The sequence below is a fragment of the Zonotrichia leucophrys genome, chromosome 1A, assembly GCF_028769735.1.
Source record: "Zonotrichia leucophrys gambelii isolate GWCS_2022_RI chromosome 1A, RI_Zleu_2.0, whole genome shotgun sequence".
NCBI lineage: Eukaryota > Metazoa > Chordata > Aves > Passeriformes > Passerellidae > Zonotrichia > Zonotrichia leucophrys.
The window spans coordinates 21,911,742-21,932,400 of NC_088170.1; the positions used below are offsets into that span (position 1 = coordinate 21,911,742).

At 40.6% G+C, this 20,659-nt stretch overlaps 1 protein-coding gene across 1 annotated transcript; it reads right to left on the reverse strand.

The window, feature by feature from the left end:
* Positions 1-328: 328 nt before the first annotated feature.
* GNS (glucosamine (N-acetyl)-6-sulfatase) lies at positions 329-20,651 on the reverse strand. The gene is made up of 14 exons (XM_064701867.1): positions 20,425-20,651; positions 19,845-19,904; positions 18,986-19,192; positions 17,873-17,938; positions 17,366-17,464; positions 14,958-15,125; positions 11,427-11,509; positions 9,967-10,085; positions 9,244-9,347; positions 8,800-8,901; positions 7,487-7,594; positions 6,705-6,815; positions 4,714-4,874; positions 329-3,905 (listed from the first exon to the last, which is right to left on the reverse strand). The coding sequence occupies exons 1-14, from the start codon at positions 20,563-20,565 to the stop codon at positions 3,830-3,832; spliced, it is 1,605 nt and encodes a 534-aa protein (XP_064557937.1). The 5' UTR covers positions 20,566-20,651; the 3' UTR covers positions 329-3,829.
* Positions 20,652-20,659: the final 8 nt, after the last annotated feature.

Consider the following 20,659-nt stretch of genomic DNA (forward strand, 5'->3'; position numbering starts at 1 on the left):
TACTTTTAATTATGAACAGCAGTTTCTCCATTGTGCTCTCCGTTTTCCATCTCTTCAACTACACCAGTTTCCAAGGAAATGCAAGCAAGTACAGGTTCTATTTCACTTTGTTCCCTCACCTCAGGATTTCTTCCTGGTGTAAAGTAGTCAGGTGCTGTCCTGCTACACACTACTAAGATTCCCTGTGGCCATATGAAGTAGCCCATTATAGGCAGGAGGCAGTAAAGCAGAGGCTTTTAAGGGCTTATAAAATAGGAATTCAGCCATTACACACATGACACAGCTTATTCCTGTAGGAAAGTTTGACTCAAGCTCAGTAACAAAGATAGGAAGTTTGATAGGCAGTTTATTTTTTCTTTCTTCAAAAGTGCAGCAGTGAACAGGGTCCTCTGGAAGGGCACTTTCTAAACAGATGTTCAAAACAGCAGAAATATACTCACAACATGCTACAGCAAAGTATGCTCACATACAGAGAGACATACAAAGATAATTCATTTTAATTGAATCACAATAATGACAGCTGTTTCATTATGTTCATATACTGTAATCAGCTTGATGAATAAGTCTCAAATTTAACTTGATTGAAAAGGTATTATAGCTGCTTTGGGTGTGTGTTTCCATGTACATGTTCCTGCTACAGCTTCATTCCCCAGAATGAAGAAGCCCAGTTTTCTGGGCCCACACTGGGTAAGCAGGTTCTGGCTGTATTCGCTTATGCTGAAGTGATGATAATGAGTGTTGGTTTGATTTATGGCAGCATAAGGAGGTTATTAACTGTATTTCTCCCTGTATAGTATCTACTTTACCAGATCAGATCATTAAAAAAAAAAAACCACAGCTCTGCTTTTGATAATAATGATTTTTTTTAAAAAGTAAAAAAACATGATCACATTTTATTTAATCTCAACTCTGTACCAGTAAGGCCCTTTATTTAAAACTCTGTACATTTAACATGAATGCCTTCCATGACCAGGTATAGATGCAGCCGTGGTCAAATAACACATGAAAGGGAATATCCAGAAAGACCATTTAGTTTCCAAATAACTTAGTTGGGAATTAGATCTGGATAAGAGTCAAAGATCCTTCATAGTGGTTTTTTTAATTATCAAGGATAAGAATTAACACTGTTCATTTGTGGCTGTAAAAATACTCAGAATTAACTGCTTTATGGCAACAGACACAAGTGATAAACTGTTCTAAAAGCAATGGAAGGCAGGCAGCTCTTGGTTCCTGTTCTTCCTTTAACTACATGCTTAACGATTTTCAAGACTTTATCAGAAGTGGGAGTGAATCAAATATTCTCCTAACCCACTACATAAGGACTGATTAATTTAATTCTGAATTTCAGTTTACCAGAACATTTACTACCTAGGCCAGAATTCAGGTATAGTGTGGTTCTCTGACAGTGAGTGTGTTAAACTACTAAGCCTTGCAATTAAATGCTTTACAGGTATGTGCAGACAGCAAGAGTATTAATTTGGGTAAAACATCTGGTCACTCATACTGAATAATCTGCATCAATTCTGTCAGCTTCCATATTACTAATTAGGCAAAAAATAAATTAACTCAAAAGAACATGTCCTTGTTAGGGCTTAAAATCACTTTAAGAAAAGACTGTATTATAGTTACATTTCTGTACTCATAAAAAAGTTTTTTTTCTAATAAGGAGCAACAAAATGCACATTACTTGCACTGAAACTTAAGCAGAAACTTGATGTAGGACCCAGATTTGATAGGACTGATGAGGGTTTAATGTGCAGCAGCCCATGTATTTCACACTGGCCTCCACACAGCTACCAAAATGAAGTTTAAACAAAGAACAGGTCTGAATTGCTAGAATTCTCCAAGCAAAACACTACCTACATGAGCTCAGTAAGAAAACCCTTGGGGGCATGAAGACAGCTTTGGTTTGGTTTCTAGAGACAAAACAGTGGATAAAGGAAACTGATGGCCAATACTAAAGCTTGCGAAACAAAACGCAGGATAAAGCTACAGCTGTAGTTGAGAGAAAAAAAAAGTCCTGAGTTTTTTGAAAGCATGTAAGGAGTCTGACTATCCAAAACCCTCTGCATTTATACAGATGCCTCAGCTGAAACATTACCTTTCAAGCTTTTTTTTCTTCCAAATATTTGGTCACTTCTGAGAGATTTGAAACAAAAGTTCTGTAAAAATCAAACCTGTAGACCACCACAGAAGTTGGCAATTCTAAGCTACACTAAGGACTTCTGTGCCTCAGAACTAAAAGCCAAGAAAATTCAACTTATTTTATTGTAGCATTGCTTGTATCCAGTTGGTGGATCTGCACACTGGGGTATGCATCTTCACAGTTTTGAGTCATACTTTGTTGCCTACTTAATGATTATTTAAAATAATCATGCTCTCTACAGGGGAAAGAGATGTGAAATAACTGAACACTAAGTAGTTTTACTACAGTTTGTTTGATAAGGGAATGATTATCATGCCTGAAAGCAGAGTTGATTTGCCCACAAGCAACACAACTTGTCTTGCAGAAGATCCATAATTCAGTGTTTCCAGATGGTGTTTTGCCAGTGAATCTATACAGAAGTTACATGGTAATGCAAGTTTATGTGTTTTTCCAAGATTTAGGAAGAAAATTGGGTGCACATGATGGCTGCATTTCAGATAAGCCTAATCAGAAGGCTGAAAAGACATCACCCTTTTGGAGGGAAACCAAGTGACTTCTGCCATGCAGACCTTTGGTGTGAAGGCCACTTTTTGAAGGTTCCAAGTAGTTAGGTCTCAATCAAAAAGCAACACTCTATGAAGCATTTAAACTGCCTAAAATAGCTCTTAGCCTAATGTCTAGTGAGCAATGATTCTATGATTTATTTTTACCTAGTTGCTTTCAAAATAATTTACCTTCAAGAATCTAATCAACATAAGAAGTTAGACAATTCAAGACATTTGGAGGTTAGAAACAGATCACCTCTACTGTGGTACCCTGGTTGTTGGATTTTGTTTATTTTAGTATTACTTCTGTTTGTGTATTAAAACAGACTGAAGAGTTAACTCAAAGCACAGGCACACTTACTTGAATTCTTGTTAGTATCAACAGTCTCTTAACTCACTAGGAAGTCAGTCTAAAACCCTAAAAGGTTTTTCAGTAGTACACAGTAACCCAGCCTAGCATTTAAAACCAGGAGACTGAAATTACATTCTTATTTGCAAGCTACCAAAGCTGTCCTACAAAATTCATTGGTCTCATCTCGAAGTGGTCTCATTGAAAGAGACTATTTAGTAGATGGATTTTAATTCTGTACAAGACACTTGCTACTCAGATCCTACACTTTTGACTAATGCCCTCCTACTCTCTTTTGGGCTAGGTTGCTATTGTCCTTAACAGCCTGGAGCTCAATACAGGAAACCTATAATTAAGCACAGATTTTAACAAGGTCTGTGACACTGAATATGGGTGAGCATTACTGTGCAATAGCACCTGCCTATCTAACCTGCCTCAAATACACATTTACTTATTTTTTAGAACAAAATAAACTGTTCAGATTCATAGACATAGGTTCACCTCTGTGCCTGTGATATGAAAAGGTAATTGAAAGACAAAGGTGGTAATCAACGATCTGAGCAAGACAGATTAGCTGTATCTAACAATTTACAGTTAGAGTTCAGCTGTAAAATATATATATTGCACAAGGCAACCAGCTAAAGACAAGGGGTTTCCTTCCAAACAGGGTTTGAAAAGCCCATTAGAAGTCTTCCAGCTGTAATCAGCGAAAGTTAACAGAGACAGACCTGCTGCAGTCACTGGAGGAACTGGTTTGTGGGAGCCCATTGCAAGAGGCCCTTCAGGGTTTTACAAGAACTGTGCAGAAAACCTCCGAGCCCGCAGGCCGTGATTGCTGAACATGAGCCGTGGGTCAAACCTGTACCTGCAGAGAGGAACAGAGTCGGTGTCAGCTGCTGGGCTTGCAGGGACCAGCACTTCCACAGGCCTTGGTGCTGGAAGAGCTCTGCTGCAAGGCTGTGGGAGAAGCTGCTTCCTCAGCAGTACACAGCAGCGCTATTACAACAGATAAACTGTAACAACGTGCAAACAGAAGCCGAGTCTCCAAGGAAATAAATCCCAGCTACAATGTATGGGCAGCACAGGGGCATGTATGGCATCAAGCATTCAGGAGCTACATTCTAACAGAAAGCTTTGCTGTCCCAAATGACAAACTTATGCAGCACTTTAAGGACACTATAAGGACATTTTAAATACTGCTTTAAAAAGCTTTGGTGCAAATGATCAGTGACTGAGTTTTGAGGCACAAATGCTATTTACTTCCAACAGGTAATACAGATAGGTCAGGTCCTGCAGGAAACATTCCTGCATACAGCATCTCCAGGAACAATCAGAGCTAGTACTTGGAAAATATCTCCCTACAGAAACAAGCAGAACTTTTCCTGGTTTGCAGACAAACCTGAGGTCAGTCTCTTGACTATTCAAAATAGCTAAAGTGTACAGTTGTGCTAAGTCAACAATGTCTGACAACATTAAAGTACTAGCATCAAATCATCAAAGTTATACATGGTAAGTTAAAATACAGATTAACCATTAAAAAATAGCAGCATCAAGAAAACATCTCTATTAAAAAGCCAGTATGTACATCACAAAAACCCTCTATAAAGGCTGAATTTAAAAACTACATAGTTATATTTCCAAGTGTTACAGCAATGAAGTGTTACAGTGCTTACCCTGGATCAAAGACACCTGGTGTGCGGCAGGTTGCTCCTGAGCAGGACTGCAGCATCATTAGTCGATAGTTCATCTTCTCTAGAATTTCTTGATCAATTGTTTTAGCAATGTTATTGATCTGGTGTGGATCTGCAGTCAAGTTATACACTTCCACAAACACCTGTAGAAGAAAGTTCCTGCACTGTATTAAGTCCTGAATGCTAATTAACAGTCATATTATTTGGGAAGAATGCTTTATGGCAGCACACAGTCTCAGATGTTAGTCTGAACTCTGCTGCAGCAGCCCCACACATAAGCTGTGTTCAGCCATGCAGCTGCCTGGTCAAAGACAGGACAGTGTGCAAGCAAAGTTTTGCTGTAGCACAGTTTTGTTGGAAGTTTTTACTTTCACCTAAAGTACTCACCTGCCACAGCAGATTCTTTTCCAACATTTTCTTATGACTGTAAGACTACAGTAAGAGGCCTTGCCTAAGCTGGCAGTCTTTTCACTAATGGATGTCAAAACAACTTTATTTCATGACCACCACATCAACATTCTATACTCATTAGCTACTTAGAGCTATCATACCCAGACAAATGTCTTAACTTCTTCATGTACAAAACAGCTGAATACAAGAATGCTACAGCCTCAAACAGAAAAAGCTTATTCTGTGTGCATGTACTTTGAGTTTTGTCTGGAGGATTTTAGGGCAGACTTGTTTTTTGGTACATTAAATCTCTAGACACTTCTGTGGGACAAATACTGGTCAACAGTATCTCAAGAATTTAGCTGTGGCTTTGTCTGTGCTAGAGTAGGAGGCCTGACTGCAGATGATACTGATAAAAACTGGCTGAGTTGTGTCTAACTCTGACAAAGACATATCGGACAGACTTTGGCCTTTTTCTTACAAGGTTCACAGCAAGGTTATAGAAGCCACATTGTTGCACCTTTCCCATACTGTTGGTGTTATTCCACCTAGCTCAGGTATGCAGAGTGACCCAAAAATGCAACAGCCATACATTCTTAGTAGAAAAATCCCAAAGTGACATGAAGAGTATTACTGAGTCAACTTTGGAGACTACTTTTACAAAGAAATCCACAAGACTTGTTTAACTTGATCATCATTTGTCAGAAAGGGGAAAACTGAAGTCCAGGGTCTGCTAATTGATATTTTGGTTTCCTGTACAGTTTTGACACTAACTGCAAAAACATCTTGTGGGATTTCCTCCCCTGGCTTAAGCTGCTCATTGTAGACTAGCATACAACATGTTGTGTGGTACTTGTTACTGGGCATACCTGCTGCTCATGCAGTGCCTGCACAGCTGCTGCCAGCACAGTTTGTTAGATCTGTGACTCAGCTGCCTCGAGCCCCACATGCATGTTGGAGCAGCTGTGTGCAAACAAGCACAACTCAAGATCAGCCCCGTGACACACCACCTTTTGTACATACAGCACGTGCTCCCACAGAGAAACCTGAGCAGCCTCTGAAGGGGGGACGTTGTGTCCCTCATACCCAAACTACTCGAGATAAGGTCAGAGACCTTTCTCACAGTTGTAACTTCACCACTGTTTTTGCCAGACAAACAAGGAAATAATAGGTAAGAAATTATTAACCTGGAATTTCAGGTCTTTCCAAGTAAAAGAGGTAAACACTGTACCTCTGCTGTGTTTATGGTATCAGAAAATATTTGTTGCTTAAAAGAGACTGCTACATGGAGCTAGGCTAAGAGAGAGAACTGAAACCAGCTCAACACAACTCCCTGTGAGGCTGTTAAGTGATACCAGAAGGTGATAATCATAGTTTAGGCCTCACTCCCCTCCCACACCCCTTTTTCTCCCTTCTTCCCAAAACCCTGCAGTTCAACTATAGTATTGGTCAAACATTCACAATAGGAGATAAGTGCTTGAGTGTTTATCCTGCAAGCAATGGCAGTCAGCCTTGAGAGCTGATAAGAGTGCAGACAGACGCAGGCTGTGCACAGCTGACATGTGCTAGTCAGACAGACTTACCTCCCGGTCATCAAACTCACAGTACTGCAGGTCCCAGGCAGCTGACAGGGTCCTTACACAGGCATACGTGTTGTTATAGGAATCCTCACACACACAGTCTGGGAAGCAGTGCTGTGAGGCAAGCAGCAAACAGAAACTTCAGGGCAGAAGACGAACTTTTCCTAGAGTCTGTACCAGCTCATGCTAACTGCAGCTAACAGATGAACACCCAGATCTTAATTTAACACATGCAAATTTCCACTGGGGATTTTAAGCAAAAACTCAGTGTTGTTATTAAACTCACCATGACTAAGTGCATTTTGTCTGGGAAACAAATGTACATACACAGAAGAGAACAGCACAATACACTACTGAAGACAGCACCAATGGGATGCTTTACTTTAGTAAAGCAAAGCAAACTGCTTCAATTTAGAGTAACTAGTGACTTAAATAATAATCACAAACAAGAATTGTGTAATTGTGCAAGTTACTGAAAGTTTAGAAAGAACATTATGTCATTGTCACACACTTGACTTAAGCCCACACCTTCATGCATCAGTCTCCGCCCTGAGGCTCCATAGATTGCCACTGAAAGGGTTTTTGTGATCTCTCTGGTCATATGAACGTGCCAGTTCCACATGGCTGGACATCTCCTTTCAATTGTGAAATGCTGCATGGGAGTTACAGGGCTGGCTCCTACTTACCAACACACTGGGAGCTTCCATGCAGAACGAGGTTAGCCCACACAAACAGGTTTAATTCAGCAGCTAGTCCCTAATATTAACAGATCGTGTCTTACTTACTGTAACTCCAGGTCCCAGGCCGGGACAGGTAGGATCACTGCCATTGTATCCTTCTCCTTGGTACTCCACCAAGAAGTCTGATCTCCACGTGACATTTTTGTCTCCTCTCTACAAGAGGTTAACACAACTTAGTATCTACTGTAACGTGAAATAGAAAAAATTCTCCATGCTTGGAATAACACTAACACTGTCCACTGCTTACACTAGGCAGTATCAGTCTTAAATAATTAGCTTTAGGTTAGAAGGTCTTGTGTAACTGAAAGACAGAGATTAAACCAAAAATATTAGTACACCGTCCTGTGAGGGTTTAAAATACTGTCTTCAATTTGTAAAGATCATGCAGTAATACCAAGGAGGAGCCACATGACCAAATACTGCTATCCTACAGACAAGATCCCTGCAACAAGGCTGTTTCCCTTTGATTTGTATCACATTACCACAACAGATGGAAAAAAGATACCCTTGGCAAAAAACCAACCAAGCAAAAAAAGAAACAGCTTTAAGAAACAACTAGGTTTTAAGCTGGTCTATTTGTAGCTGCATTTTAAAAGACAGAGGAAGATGAAAGTTTACAGTTAATACACAGCACCACCACAGGCATATGCAGCAAAACAATGAGTTTCAAATTTGATTCCACCAGAGTTTAGAACAGGTGCCTTTTACCTGCTTCTGTCTAAAGAACAGCTTAAGGTTTGGATACAAGGTTTAAAGAGCAAAGCACCATTTGAAGTCTGGATGATCTTTCCAAGCTTACTTTCCAAGTAAGCTGCCTTCAATTTATAGACTAAATTTAATTAAAACTAAACAGATCACCTGCAAGCAGCTTTATTTAAATAGGCTTCTGCTCACCTATTAGAAAGGTCAAGTTTACTTTATAAAACCACATGCACTCTTCTAGAGTTTGGCAGGAAACACCAGTTCTACTGAAAATGGAGTCAAACCAAAGATTTAATGAGAACAGTCTGTTTTTCTCCTATTCCTATGCTGAGAAAAGCTAAGAAAAAGGGGAAGGAGAATGCAAGATGGAAACAAAATACAGGCTTCAAAACAGGTATTATTACAAATGTGAGAATTATCCAAAGGATGACACAACTTTCTATTAGAATATGACCACAAAGTTGTAGCACTTATGAAAACATATCTGCATTGAAACATACCTACTTTTTTTACTCAGCTATGAGCATCCCACTTGAAAACAACATCAAAGGAAGAATCTGGGTTATGAGACAACCTAATCTATCAAAGGAAGTAACAGTGGCTTTGAAGAATTACCCCTGCAAGAACTACAGGTTACTACCCCTGTCCCTACTTACCAACAGTGGCAACAGTGACATCCCATCCATCTGGGTCTTATTCAAGTCATATCCCGCAATATCCAGAATAGTGGGACCCAAATCGATATTTGCAACAAGCATCTGCAGGATGAGAAGAACTTAACTTCAGAAGTTCAGAACCTATCTTAAACACTACCTAATTTCATTTTTATGGGCTAATGAACCCTGTAACATTGAAAAGCAGTGGCAGGGAATTTGGAAAGTGAGTTCAAAATTAATTTACTTTTGTGGCCTTCAATGGCTTTATTTGATTCAAGCAGGAACAGACAGATTTTTTGTGAGGAGGCCTTTGCACTTTCTTCCACTCTGTGTACTTCATTTTATGGATACATATGTATGCAGGGCAACAAATCAGCAGCTAAAGTGGTAACTGTGAAACAACATTAAAAATGAATCTCTACTGGGATTTTGCTTTTTTCTTACCTTGTTTGTCTGATTTGGTTTTATCCCTGGTCCTCGAACAAGCAATGGAACTTTGATATCAAACTCATAGAGCTGCCGTTTGTCTATTGGCAAGGAAAACTGGCCTAAACAAGACAAGATGGAAAAGTTAAATGGCTTCTTGTTTACATTATCAGCCTTGTGTTACCATAGTGTGGTTTGGGTTGGAAGGGACCTTACAAAGATCATCTAGTTCCATCCCCTCTGTTATGGGCACTTTATTACCACCAGCCCATTTTTAAAGAAGAGAGGTTGTTAACCTGAACTATATTAACAAATTGGAGGACAGCAGAGATAACTTCAAAGTATAAGCCATATCTTACAAAGCTTAACAGCTTAGATACTGCACTTTTAGTTGTACAACATGATACAGACAAGTCTTTGACATTTTTACTGGATAACCCTCTTATACCAACTCTTCCAACAGAACACAGAGACCCTTCCTTTATTTCTGTCCTAATTTTATGCATACCAGGATACACTGGTAGAAATTAATGCTGAAATCCACAACCAAAAAGCCCCCCAAAAATAACAATAAAATCCCAAACACCCCACACTGCAACCCCAGATTGTTTCACAATTTGAATCAGTACTTCTGACATCTATAGCTTTCCACAGCTGCTGTTCCCATTTTCTGGAGTGGTCATGAGGGTGAAGGGTTATGCAATTCCTCTACAAATAAGCAGTAAGCAGTGAAAATCTTACCAGTGTGGTAGCCATTGTCTGATGTGTAAATGATGTATGTGTTGTCTAACTCTCCATTCACTTCCAATTTCTTCACGAGTTTCTCTACCAGGTCATCTACTGACAGCAGAGTTTGCCACCTATACAGAAACAAAGTACTTCACATTTGAGTGTGAATAATTTGGGATAACCCTGACTGCAAGTAGGACACTTATATCCTGCTTCCAGTCAGCAGCATATGCACTGTAAGTGAATTATTTTGTTTACAAATTCTGAAAACAAACATCATAGACTACTACACTATTTTAAAGGCTGCAATTAAAGATAGAAATACAATGTTTGTCCTCAGTTCTTGTTGATTTCTGTAGTGTCTGTGAAAGACATCAAAATGCTGATTACTCCTTATCTGGACACAGTGAAGACCAACCTTGAAGCAACATAGTGACAAAGTCAGTTATCTCCTGCAAGGTCAATTGTTATTAGTTCTTTATATGTAGTTTAATATTAAAATGAAAATCAACCATGAATTTAGTTGTCTTTATGGGATCCTTTCTGCTTGAAAACTGTACCAGCTGTTTTGTATTACTCAAGTAATGTTAGGGTCCATTATTTCAGTGTATCTAAAGCCTCCAACTTCTACAAGTTCTTTTCTTTGTCATGGGATTTGCTGCTAAGAAAAGTGATTGCTTCCACCACCCTCTACAGACTAGTATCAGGCTGAATCAAGTACAGCTATTCAAATCTTGGATTCTGCTGTTTCTCAGCTTAAAATGCTGATGCATAATTTTCACCTTCATGCTTTGTAAAGCCAAAGTCTGAAAAATCTTGGGTTTCCATCTCCAAAGTCACAAGATAATGCCTGGTAACAGCTCAAAACGAAGATCAACACTTTAGGTAATGTTTGCTTCAAAACATTTAAAGAAAGCATCTGTGGTGCAAACAAATACCCTTGCTCTTTATTAAAAAAGGGAACAAGTCATATCTGCACATTATTCACCACATCCCCTTCATAAAAAGGAATCTAGCACCTCACCTGGCCAGTCAGGCATTCCCACATACAGACTGAGAGACAAGATTAATAAATCAGATTAGCTGGCAGACAGATCAACTACATTTGATGTACATCATGCAAGAAACTGGAATTAAGTGAAGGAGACGGTAAGGCCATTTTTAAATAAAACCCTGTGGTGGACTGAAAGAAAAGCAATAGAGAGATCAGGTGCAATTGGTCTTTTTTGTGACAAATAGTGGCAGCATTTGTGAACACAGTATTTCTGAAGCCAAAGTTTATTTGCAAAATGTAAACAAAGTCATGAGGTCTTCTGAGACAAGTGCCAGAGAACTATTGGGGTAATCTGATATCAACTGTTATTAGAGGTAATCTGATATCAATTGTCAGACTTACTACAACTTATTTTAAAAATCCACACCTTATAAATTCTGATTAGAAACCTTAAGCAACAGGTAAGAAAAATTCTTACCGCTTTCTGTAAGCATCATCAAGAAACTGTATTGAAGAGTTGCTCATTGGAGTCTTTGCTTGTCGAATTAACCAGTGCTTGTTCTAAAAAACCAAATAAAACAACAAAGATTAGAGTATGGGAGAAGTATCAGGTTTTAAGCCTTTCTTAGAGCAATTACAAAAACAATTCCTGTGAAAAAGTCAGGCAATGCTATCAAACTGACCTGACTTCGGTTTTCCCTGTTGGTTCATGTAAAAACTAAGTTTCAAGATTAAGATACAGTACAGCTCCATTATGCTTAGCCTTGATGTGAAGAAAACAAATGTGGATCTTTTCAAAGCAGTTCAGGGAAGAAAACTGTGCAAGGATCTAGGGAAGGCTCTCTCAGAGGTAAAAGTGTGATCGTGTAAGACAGATCTGAGGAAAACAATATGAAGCATTGAGCATCACTGTAAGACTGGACTTGGTTGTCAGAATTGAGGTACTTTTGGGACTAAAATTGGTGAGCATCTCAACAGGTAGCAAGATGGGCAAAAGCTCCTGCACCCAAAGCAATTAGAATTACCTAAGTTATAAACAGGTGAGTTCAAATATCTAACAGTACCACTATCAGATCCAAGAAATCAGGGCTGGTAACTACTGAATGGAACAGAACATTATTATTTTATTTAGATTTTGAATCCAAAACAAGAGCATTTCTTTAGCTGCAGCATCATGGATTCTTCTAGATGTATTCCAAACTTTTAGAAACTCCTCCTTTCTTTCCTCACATACACCCCCAAAGTAATGGAGATGAAGTAATTCATATAAAAAGTGATACTTCCACACTGAAGGACCAGTCTGAGCTGGGTCACCTGCTGTACAAACACAGGTGAAGGTCTGTTGTGAACAACCTGAAAGTTAGTATTAGTGGGGATCAGAACAAAGAGAACAGTCATGTCGGGGCAGCTTTACATTTTTCATTTAGTAGGTCAGAGATGACCCACTCATCACCCTCAGCTTAAGGCTGTATTTAGGTGGTCACTCCTCTGTGTAGAGCCTCTTGTTATGCAATTTCCCTCCTGTCACAAGCAAATGACTGAAGGGCTCAGGCTTTAGGGACTCACAACAAAGTGACTCATATAAGTTCCCTGTTTTCTGCTCTTGACTACCGAAGGAAAGATTTTTGGCATGGAGACTTAATACTGTACCCAGTTTACTTTATTCTGCTGCATTCAGCTGTTTCTTTTATGGGAGTTGTAAAACAATTCTCTGGAGAGACACAGCTGATCTCAGCTGAGAGAGGAAAAGGTAAGGAAATACAGCACAAATCCTACCTTCAGCTAAGCAGAAGTCCTTCAGAGAACAAAGGAGCTGGCAACATCACCAGTGCACCTGCTCCCTTCACAGGGGCTGTGCTTAGGAGAGGAGCTTCATAAAGCACAACCACACAGGTAACTCAGGCAGGATAAGCAACCTAGTGCAGCAGAATCCTCCTCTTTGAGTATTTTATTCTTCTTACCTTTCTCTGAAGCTTCAAAATCTTCACACAGCACTCCACACCTTTGTGGATTTCAATAAACTCCACACTCACTCAGAGTTCTCAAATCTGCTTCCCTGTCATGTCTCTTTCAGCGCTTATATACAAAGCAATCCACCAATCCTGCTGCCTCCCTAAGCTCCATTCTTGGAGAAATTTTAGGAGACTGAGACAATATACAGTGTGTTGCAAGAATCAGAACACAACTGTACTTTGCTGCAGGAAAAGCAAGGCCTGCAAGAGAGATACCCAACACATCTTAAACAACTTCTCTTTTAGAACAGCTTAGATAAAACTCATCTGGTCTATTAATAATTCTGCTTGGGAATCCAAGCTGCTGATCATTTCTTACCATTTCTAGCTGAGGATCCAAAGCAGAAGTTAAACTCAGACTCTGACCAGTGACATACAAGAGATTAATTCCTATTTTCCATGCTGAGACTCTGCCTAAATGGTTCCTCTTAGTAGCTCTTGCCCACATCCAGTACAAGGAAGTGGGGCAACATTTCTTTAGGAGTCAAGACTAATCCAACTGTCAAGCAAGCATTACAACATCAGTGAGGGTCTGAGCCTATTTCCATATTAACTGCTACTGTAGGAATCATGCTTGCCCTAGAGAACTGTACAGCTCTAGAAAACACTGAAGTTGCAAGAAGATTTAGGCTTCAAGGCCACAACACTGCCAGCTGCAGAAACACACATTAGCTGTGTCTAGGAAGGAAGGTAATGCTAGTCTGTTCCTCCAGTAAAACTGCTGCATCCACAGATACCAACTGCCAAACATTAAGTCCAGCACTTTGTTCTGTGTTATACCAGACACAGGCAGAGCTTTTACATCACAAAAGGGAACTCCACAGTGCCTATTTTGCTAGCTGCTGACTTCACTGGTCAAGTTATTTCTAAATCACTATTTTAAAAGCATTTTATTACAGTAATGGAGTCTTAAGACAAAATCTGGACTCCCTTTATGGAAGAAAATCTCAATCTGATTCCCACTCTCTAGTTTGAAATTAAAAAAATTGGGCTAAAATATTTGTTACTGCCTGCAGCCCTTTTCTGTCCTTTCATTCATGTTTTTCTATCATACTGATGAGCACATGGTGATTTTGCAAGCTAGAGTCCTCAGCTAAAAACAAGTCTCATTCTGTACTACAGGAGTCACAGTGACCTGAGGTATAACTGGGCTCCTGATAGGCATTTAGGCAACATTAGCTCAGTCTTAAGATAAGAAGCAAATCTTGAAGCTAAACAAATAAACACTGAACAGGAATGTGTTCTATATTTTAAATTACTTGAATCAAAAATACAAAACTTCTGTAAGTTTTCACCAAATTAACTGCTTGAGAAGTTCACACACTGGCAGAGTAAGCTGCAGATTAGTCTGAACTAGACCATATCTGGCCATATCTGCCAGCAGTAGAAGGTACTGCCCTGTCACAAGGATGTCTGAATTTGTAACACTAGGTTATTTTAGCAAACAAGTTTTCAAAGCTCACTAACCCTGGGCCCTATGGTTCATGATTCCAGAGTCCTCTGATTAACCTGACATGCTTCCACCTTGGGGAAGCTTTGCCATGAGCTCAAGGAATGGACTACCCCCATCCACAAGCAGATGTGTGAAGGAAGAAAGGGCTCTTGCCATTTTTCACCCAAGCCTTTGAGTAGCACATTACCTATGCCTGCCCCTGAATATACCAAGAGCAATCCTAATCAATTCTTAAGAGCTTCAAAAGAGTCTAGAAACGGGACACAGAATTCACTTTTTGTCTTTATCAATCATAATTCCATTGTACTACCATACCACTTTTGCCACTATGTTGTTTTTTTACAAGACATTAGCATGCAAATATCTCAAAGTCACAACAAACTTATCTGACCCTGACACACACCGATTTAACATGACTGAACAACCAGTAAGTAGACATAGTACTCGCCTATTCTAATCTAACATGCAAGCCTATTCTAATCTAACATGCCTTCTGCTCTCACAAACTACAATAACCCACACAGGTTCTTGCTAGTTAGCTTACCTTGCCATGAATATTAAAATTGCTGTTTCTTGGTGCACTGACATTCTGAAAGCTCTTTGTATACTGTGGAGCAGGTGTCCAAGGGGAGTGCGGTGCTGGGGTTGCAATCATCATAAAGAAGGGCTCAAAATTAGATTTGTACTCCAAGAAGTCCAATGACATGTTGGCCTGTGAACAGTGTTGATTGAGAAGAAAAGTCATGCCTCAAAGGAAAAGAGCAACTATTTGACAAATCCAAACTAGACATTCATAACTTATTTAGAGCTCGGTAATACTGCAAACATTTAAACTACTTCAAAAACTTAGTGCTTGCTCACCTACAACTGTCTAGAACAGCAGTTCATAATAAAAATAGCCCCAAGTGGCTCATATTAAACAAATCATTTTTCTCACATCTTCAAACGACTTTCTACTTCAGACCCTTGCATGAATTAGACCTGGAAAGCTCATCAGAAGTTTGGGCCTATTCCAAGTACAACAAAATCCACCTATACTCTGGTTTAATCAAGTAAAATCACAGCTTTCTTCAACACAGTCCAAATCTGAGACTTTAGGATGCCATCTCCCAGTTTAAGAGCTTCAGCTTTCTTGAGAAATAGCAATAGTTCTGAAAAAATTCAGCCCCACTGTTTATAGCCTGTGCTCATTCTACAGCAAGCTGCAAGATTACAAGGGTTAAAAACAGGAGGTCTGGTGAAGAACAGTGCCAAAATGCACTCACACCACTGCACTTTCATTTTGTTTCAGCCTATACACAATTTCAAGGAGCAAGTCAAAAGAAATTGCAAGTTCCATTTTCACTTCCCCAGGTCAGCCTTTAAAATTACAGCTTCAAAGGTATTACTTGTAGATGAGTTATTCAGTATTCAAATCTTGCAACATTTTTTTTCTGCCTGATTAATACACCCCCCTTTGGATATCCTTTTCTTTCTCTAGGAAAAAAACAATACACCAGGAATTCCCCTCTTCCTTCCTTCTAAATTTAGCATCTAAGCAACAAGGGCTCAACTTCAGTTATACGTCAGCAGAGTCAAGAAAGGATAAGAACCATTCAGAAACTCATAGCGTGGCAAACTTTGATTTCATTAGGAGCTTAAACTGCAACATGTGAGAAGTGCAGTAAAAAGATTCAGGTGTTTGGATGCTTAATACCAGACTCAAATACCCAGGGTGCCCTTATACAAGAAAGCTTGAGCATCACATCACGCAACACAGGAACTTTGCATAAGCAATTTATTCCTATGCACTGCCCAGCAAATGAATTGAACATTGTTTTTGGAATGCTGGTTACATGTTTGGTAACTACAAGAAGAAAGTAACACACTGAAAATTGTGATTCACTGCTGTATCAATAGGTAACATACCACAAATAAGCAGTTTATGCAACAATGACCTGTTGGACAAAATGCTTACGAGCTGCTGAAGGATCAAAAAAACCCAGTACAATGCCTGTAATAGGATAGTCTCGCTTCTGGCTTATCAATTCCAATCTAGTTTTAGACAATGTAAATCTAAATTTAATCAGACAGCTGTTCAGAACCCTAAGAAACATCAATCAGTGCTGTTGCTGGTAAGCAGCTGTCTATATCTGAGCCCCCAGTGGAATTAAACTCCTCAGGATGCCAATGAAACACTACAAGACTGGAGGAGGAGACATTTCTAGAGAAGAGCTTTAGTGAGTTTTACTATACACTGTAATAGCACATCAAATTATGACTCCTGCTTGGCAGACGGGGGACAATCCCCCCTCCCCCCAGCCCCTTGCTAAACAGGGCCTTAAGAGAGCTAAAGTAACTCTTCCATCCTTCCTTAAAGGATCTGACATCTTTGTTACCTGTCTTTATTTTATGCAGATAAAGAGGCTAAAACCTCCCCTGATCAGCCACACATTGCCCTCATATACTAAGAAGGACTGATTAAGCTTTAATATTTACTAGTTATCAGACTGATGGAGTTGGAGACTACAAGATACTAACACATCATAATACCTAAGAAACAAAACACGGTGTGAAGTTTATTTTTACATGCTTCCTACTGAAATCCTGGCCCAGTTAATCTGTTACAGAAGTTGCATATTATAATGAAACATATCCTTGTATAAAGTAATTTAAATCTCTGCCTACCTGTTTCTCCTGCAGCACAGCACTCAATATTAACTCCTCAGTGAGGCTACTGGCCAGCAAATGGCTGGAACCCCTTTCCTCTGCACAGCTCAAACATAAGCCTGTCATTTCAAATACACTTGGTCTTGCTTTGCTGATAAATGCCACGCACCCTCACAACAGTACAATTGTCCATTTGTAAATTAATACAGCCTAATAAATTATCTCAGCCTTTCCCAAGTCCCCAGCATGAGGCATTATCTGGTCATAAGCAGTTTCTGTACCACACAGTACAAAATTTCTTACCAGTACATCTGTCAGATAATCTACACTGTAGTTCTCGCCATGCCTTCGTGCTTTGCCATTTACTGAGAGAGTATAGTTGTAGTACTTTGAATTTTTCTCCTGTGAAAAAGTGACAGAGATACTTATTCAAAGCAATATGCATGTTGATTACTTGAAATAACCCAAATTAATTGCCCCCAAGCATTTGTCAAATAGATTATGAGCATCTGCCATAAGGATACTGCAAAAATTCTCAGAAGTGGTCTCCAACAACAAAACTGGTTTTAGCGCTATCTCACACTGCTCTGGCTTTACAAATGGCTTTCTTTTCTCCAGGCACTCAATAGGAGTACCCCTTGTAAAAGCCACAGATCAAATGTACAATTAAGGAAAAAGGGAAAGAAAATTTTCATTAAATCATTAGATGTTCTTTTCCTGCTCTTTCATGACTAGCAAAGATAGAACATGAGTTGGATTATAAAGCAACCAAAATGAAGTTGTTAAAAAAAAAAAGAAAAAGTCACATACCAAAGCATACCAAAAACTCCATCCAGGAGGGACATGACCTACTCCCCCTGCATCTTCTGCTCCATACTGAAAAAAAGAGAGAACATGACTCACAGTTTCAATTATGATGAATCAAAGCTAGACATTATGTTTCATATTCATGTGCTTTATTCAACACCATGTCAAGCCAAATTCAATTTCAGAATCTGGAAAACCACATATATATGCATCTAAAAACACATGGAGGGCCTATTAAAGAAACCAGGGTTCAATAACTAGACAGTAACTGAAAACTTAGCAATCATCAGTAAAATTTAAATCTTACTCCCTGCTCCCTTCTGCATGTGAGAACATGCAGAGATCCTGGAGAACATAGTGTACTTATCAAATAATGAGCAGTGATCCAAACATCCATGTGACAAGACACTTGCAGGCTTTGTGATAACAGTTCACAAGATACTAAAGAGAATTCCACACAGACCAACAGCCTCCTTCATCCTCCCCCAAGAGGGGTAGGAACTTCAAGTAATGTCACTTCAGTGCCAAATAATCTACAACAACTAGCCTTTAAGATAGCAAAATAGGGAAAGTAGCTGCTGAGTCAGTGCCAAACTCAAAACAGAGGGTGCCTTAGAGCAACACAAGGGGTTTTCTCAGGGCAGCCCTCTCCAATCTACATGGCTCCCCTAACTGCAGGCATGAGAGACTCTGCTGAGTCAAGGGATGCTCAGAGGAAGCCAGCTGAGTTTCCCTTCCCCTTGCTGCCTCAGGAACATCAGCAGACAAAAATCTGTGTGTGCTGTGAAGATTCATGTTCCATTGCTTTATTATGAAGATTCATGTTCCATTGCTTTATCATACCACCGTTTTAAAGCATGAGATGCAAAGCAAACATGCTGTTAAAAACCCTGTAGCTCATACAGCTCCTAATCCAATTCCATCACACAAGAGGAACACACAGCCTTACAGCTTTCAGTGCTGAATTTTACATCTTACTATGAACTCCTAGAAACTATATCCTAGTTAAAAAGACAAAAAACCTAAAGCACACATATACAAGTGAACATTTGCCTCAGTGAGCACTTGACTCTTACAACAAACCACAAAAAACGCAAAAAAAACCAACCCAAATACCTCATTTAAGTACTTTCCAGCAAAGAATGTTTGATAACCACACATAGCTTTGAGCAGTGCTGGGAAGGTGTATGGTTCTTGAATCTTCTGCCACAACTTGCTGCTACAGTTCCCTTCCAGAGTGTTATTGACGACATGATGGTTATGTGGATATTTTCCTGTTAAAATGCTAGCTCGACTGGGACAGCAAAGTGCACTGGGGACATACTGGAAAAACAGAATGAGGAGATTTATGACTTGGATAGTAAAACAATTTTATGCCAAAATTTACAGTTTTTAAATATCAGCTAACAGGTTGATTAATATATTAAACAGTCAAACCTACTTCTTCCTGGACACCCAGAATTACATCTTCAGTATTTTCACTAGTAAAAAACTGCACATGAAACCAATTTCAGGCCTCTGTAGCACATGCCCTTCAACTTCTCACCACTAGACTGGACATGGTGTTCTTCTAGGCAAGAACCCACTAAAATACTGATCGTTGACTCACTCCGTTATTTTAGCCATGGAGGTACACTAGAATATGAAAAGAGTGAAGTGACTTTTCATTGTGCACGAAGCTGATGAAAGCTTTGAGCAGTGTCTTTTAATATTCAGACAACGCAGTTTTACTTTACAGATTAAGGAAGTGAGCACAAGTGCTTTCAGAAAGTGAAACTACAGATTTTGAACATCCCCTTAAGTTATATTTCTTTGAGACCTAAAAGTAGGTAGCAATTGAGTTTTAAAAACCTCACATCCATATCTACAGGTTTCATAAAGCTGATAGCATTTTTTGAGATCTCAGATGACCTATGATACAAAATACATAAACGCACACGCCTCAGAAGTTCAGAGCGTTCATGCAAACACTTACTGCATTTACGAAGGTTATTCCCATCTGGGCAATAAGAGCGTTAGTCTTCTTTAGGGGGGTCTGAAAGGAAAGCACCAAGAAGGTATCAGCTAAAAATGCAAGGATGCCAGGTGAAGCCAGGGACTTGAAGCAGGCTGCCTGGATAAAGGCCCAACACCACAGGTTTTGGGAACAACCCCGGCAAGACACTAAGAGTGCCCTTTCCTTCTCGCTAGGGCCTGGCGCGGCCACAGCGATTGCACAAGCGGGCCCAAGTGTGGGGTGTTTACGGGAATACCTATCTGCAGCGGCTGCTCCAGGGAGGCCCCGGCCCCCCGAGCCCCGCGGCCCCGCAGAGCGGTTCGTCCCACCCGTGCCAGCCCCACCGCGACGCTCCTTCCGCGGGGCTGCTCGGCCCGAGGCCGCAGCGAGCCCCTGCCCGGCTCCGGGCTGGGCCCAGCGCGACCCCGAACGACCCTCGCCCACACCGCGCCCGCCGAGCTCGGTCTCGCCGTCCGACAGCCAGGTACGCGACCCGGGCGGCCGGCGAGCCCCCCTCGCCACACAGCCGCCAGCCCCGCGCCCCCCGCCGCAGGGTTACCATGCCGCCCAGGCAGACGTCCTGGTCATCGGTGAGGATAAGCACCACGTTGGGCCTCCGCGCCTGCCGGACTGCCCGCGCCGGGCCGAGCAGCAGCAGCGCGGCCAGCGGCAGCGCCCGGAGCAGCGCGGCGGGGGACATGGCGGGGCCGGGCGGGTCGGGGCCGCCACAGGCGCGGAGCGGCCGCGGAGCCGGAGCAGCAGCAGCGCGCGGGCCCGCCCCGCCCCCGGCATAT

Excerpts from the sequence above, each read along its gene's own strand:
- GNS (XM_064701867.1), bottom strand. The coding sequence starts at position 20,565 with ATGTCCCCCGCCGCGCTGCTCCGGGCGCTGCCGCTGGCCGCGCTGCTG. Across the intron at positions 17,939-18,985 it reads CTGGAAAGTACTTAAATGAG|TATGGAGCAGAAGATGCAGG; the intron begins GTATTTGGGTTG and ends TCTTTTTTTCAG. Across the intron at positions 17,465-17,872 it reads GGAGTTTTTGGTATGCTTTG|GAGAAAAATTCAAAGTACTA; the intron begins GTATGTGACTTT and ends ACTTTTTCACAG.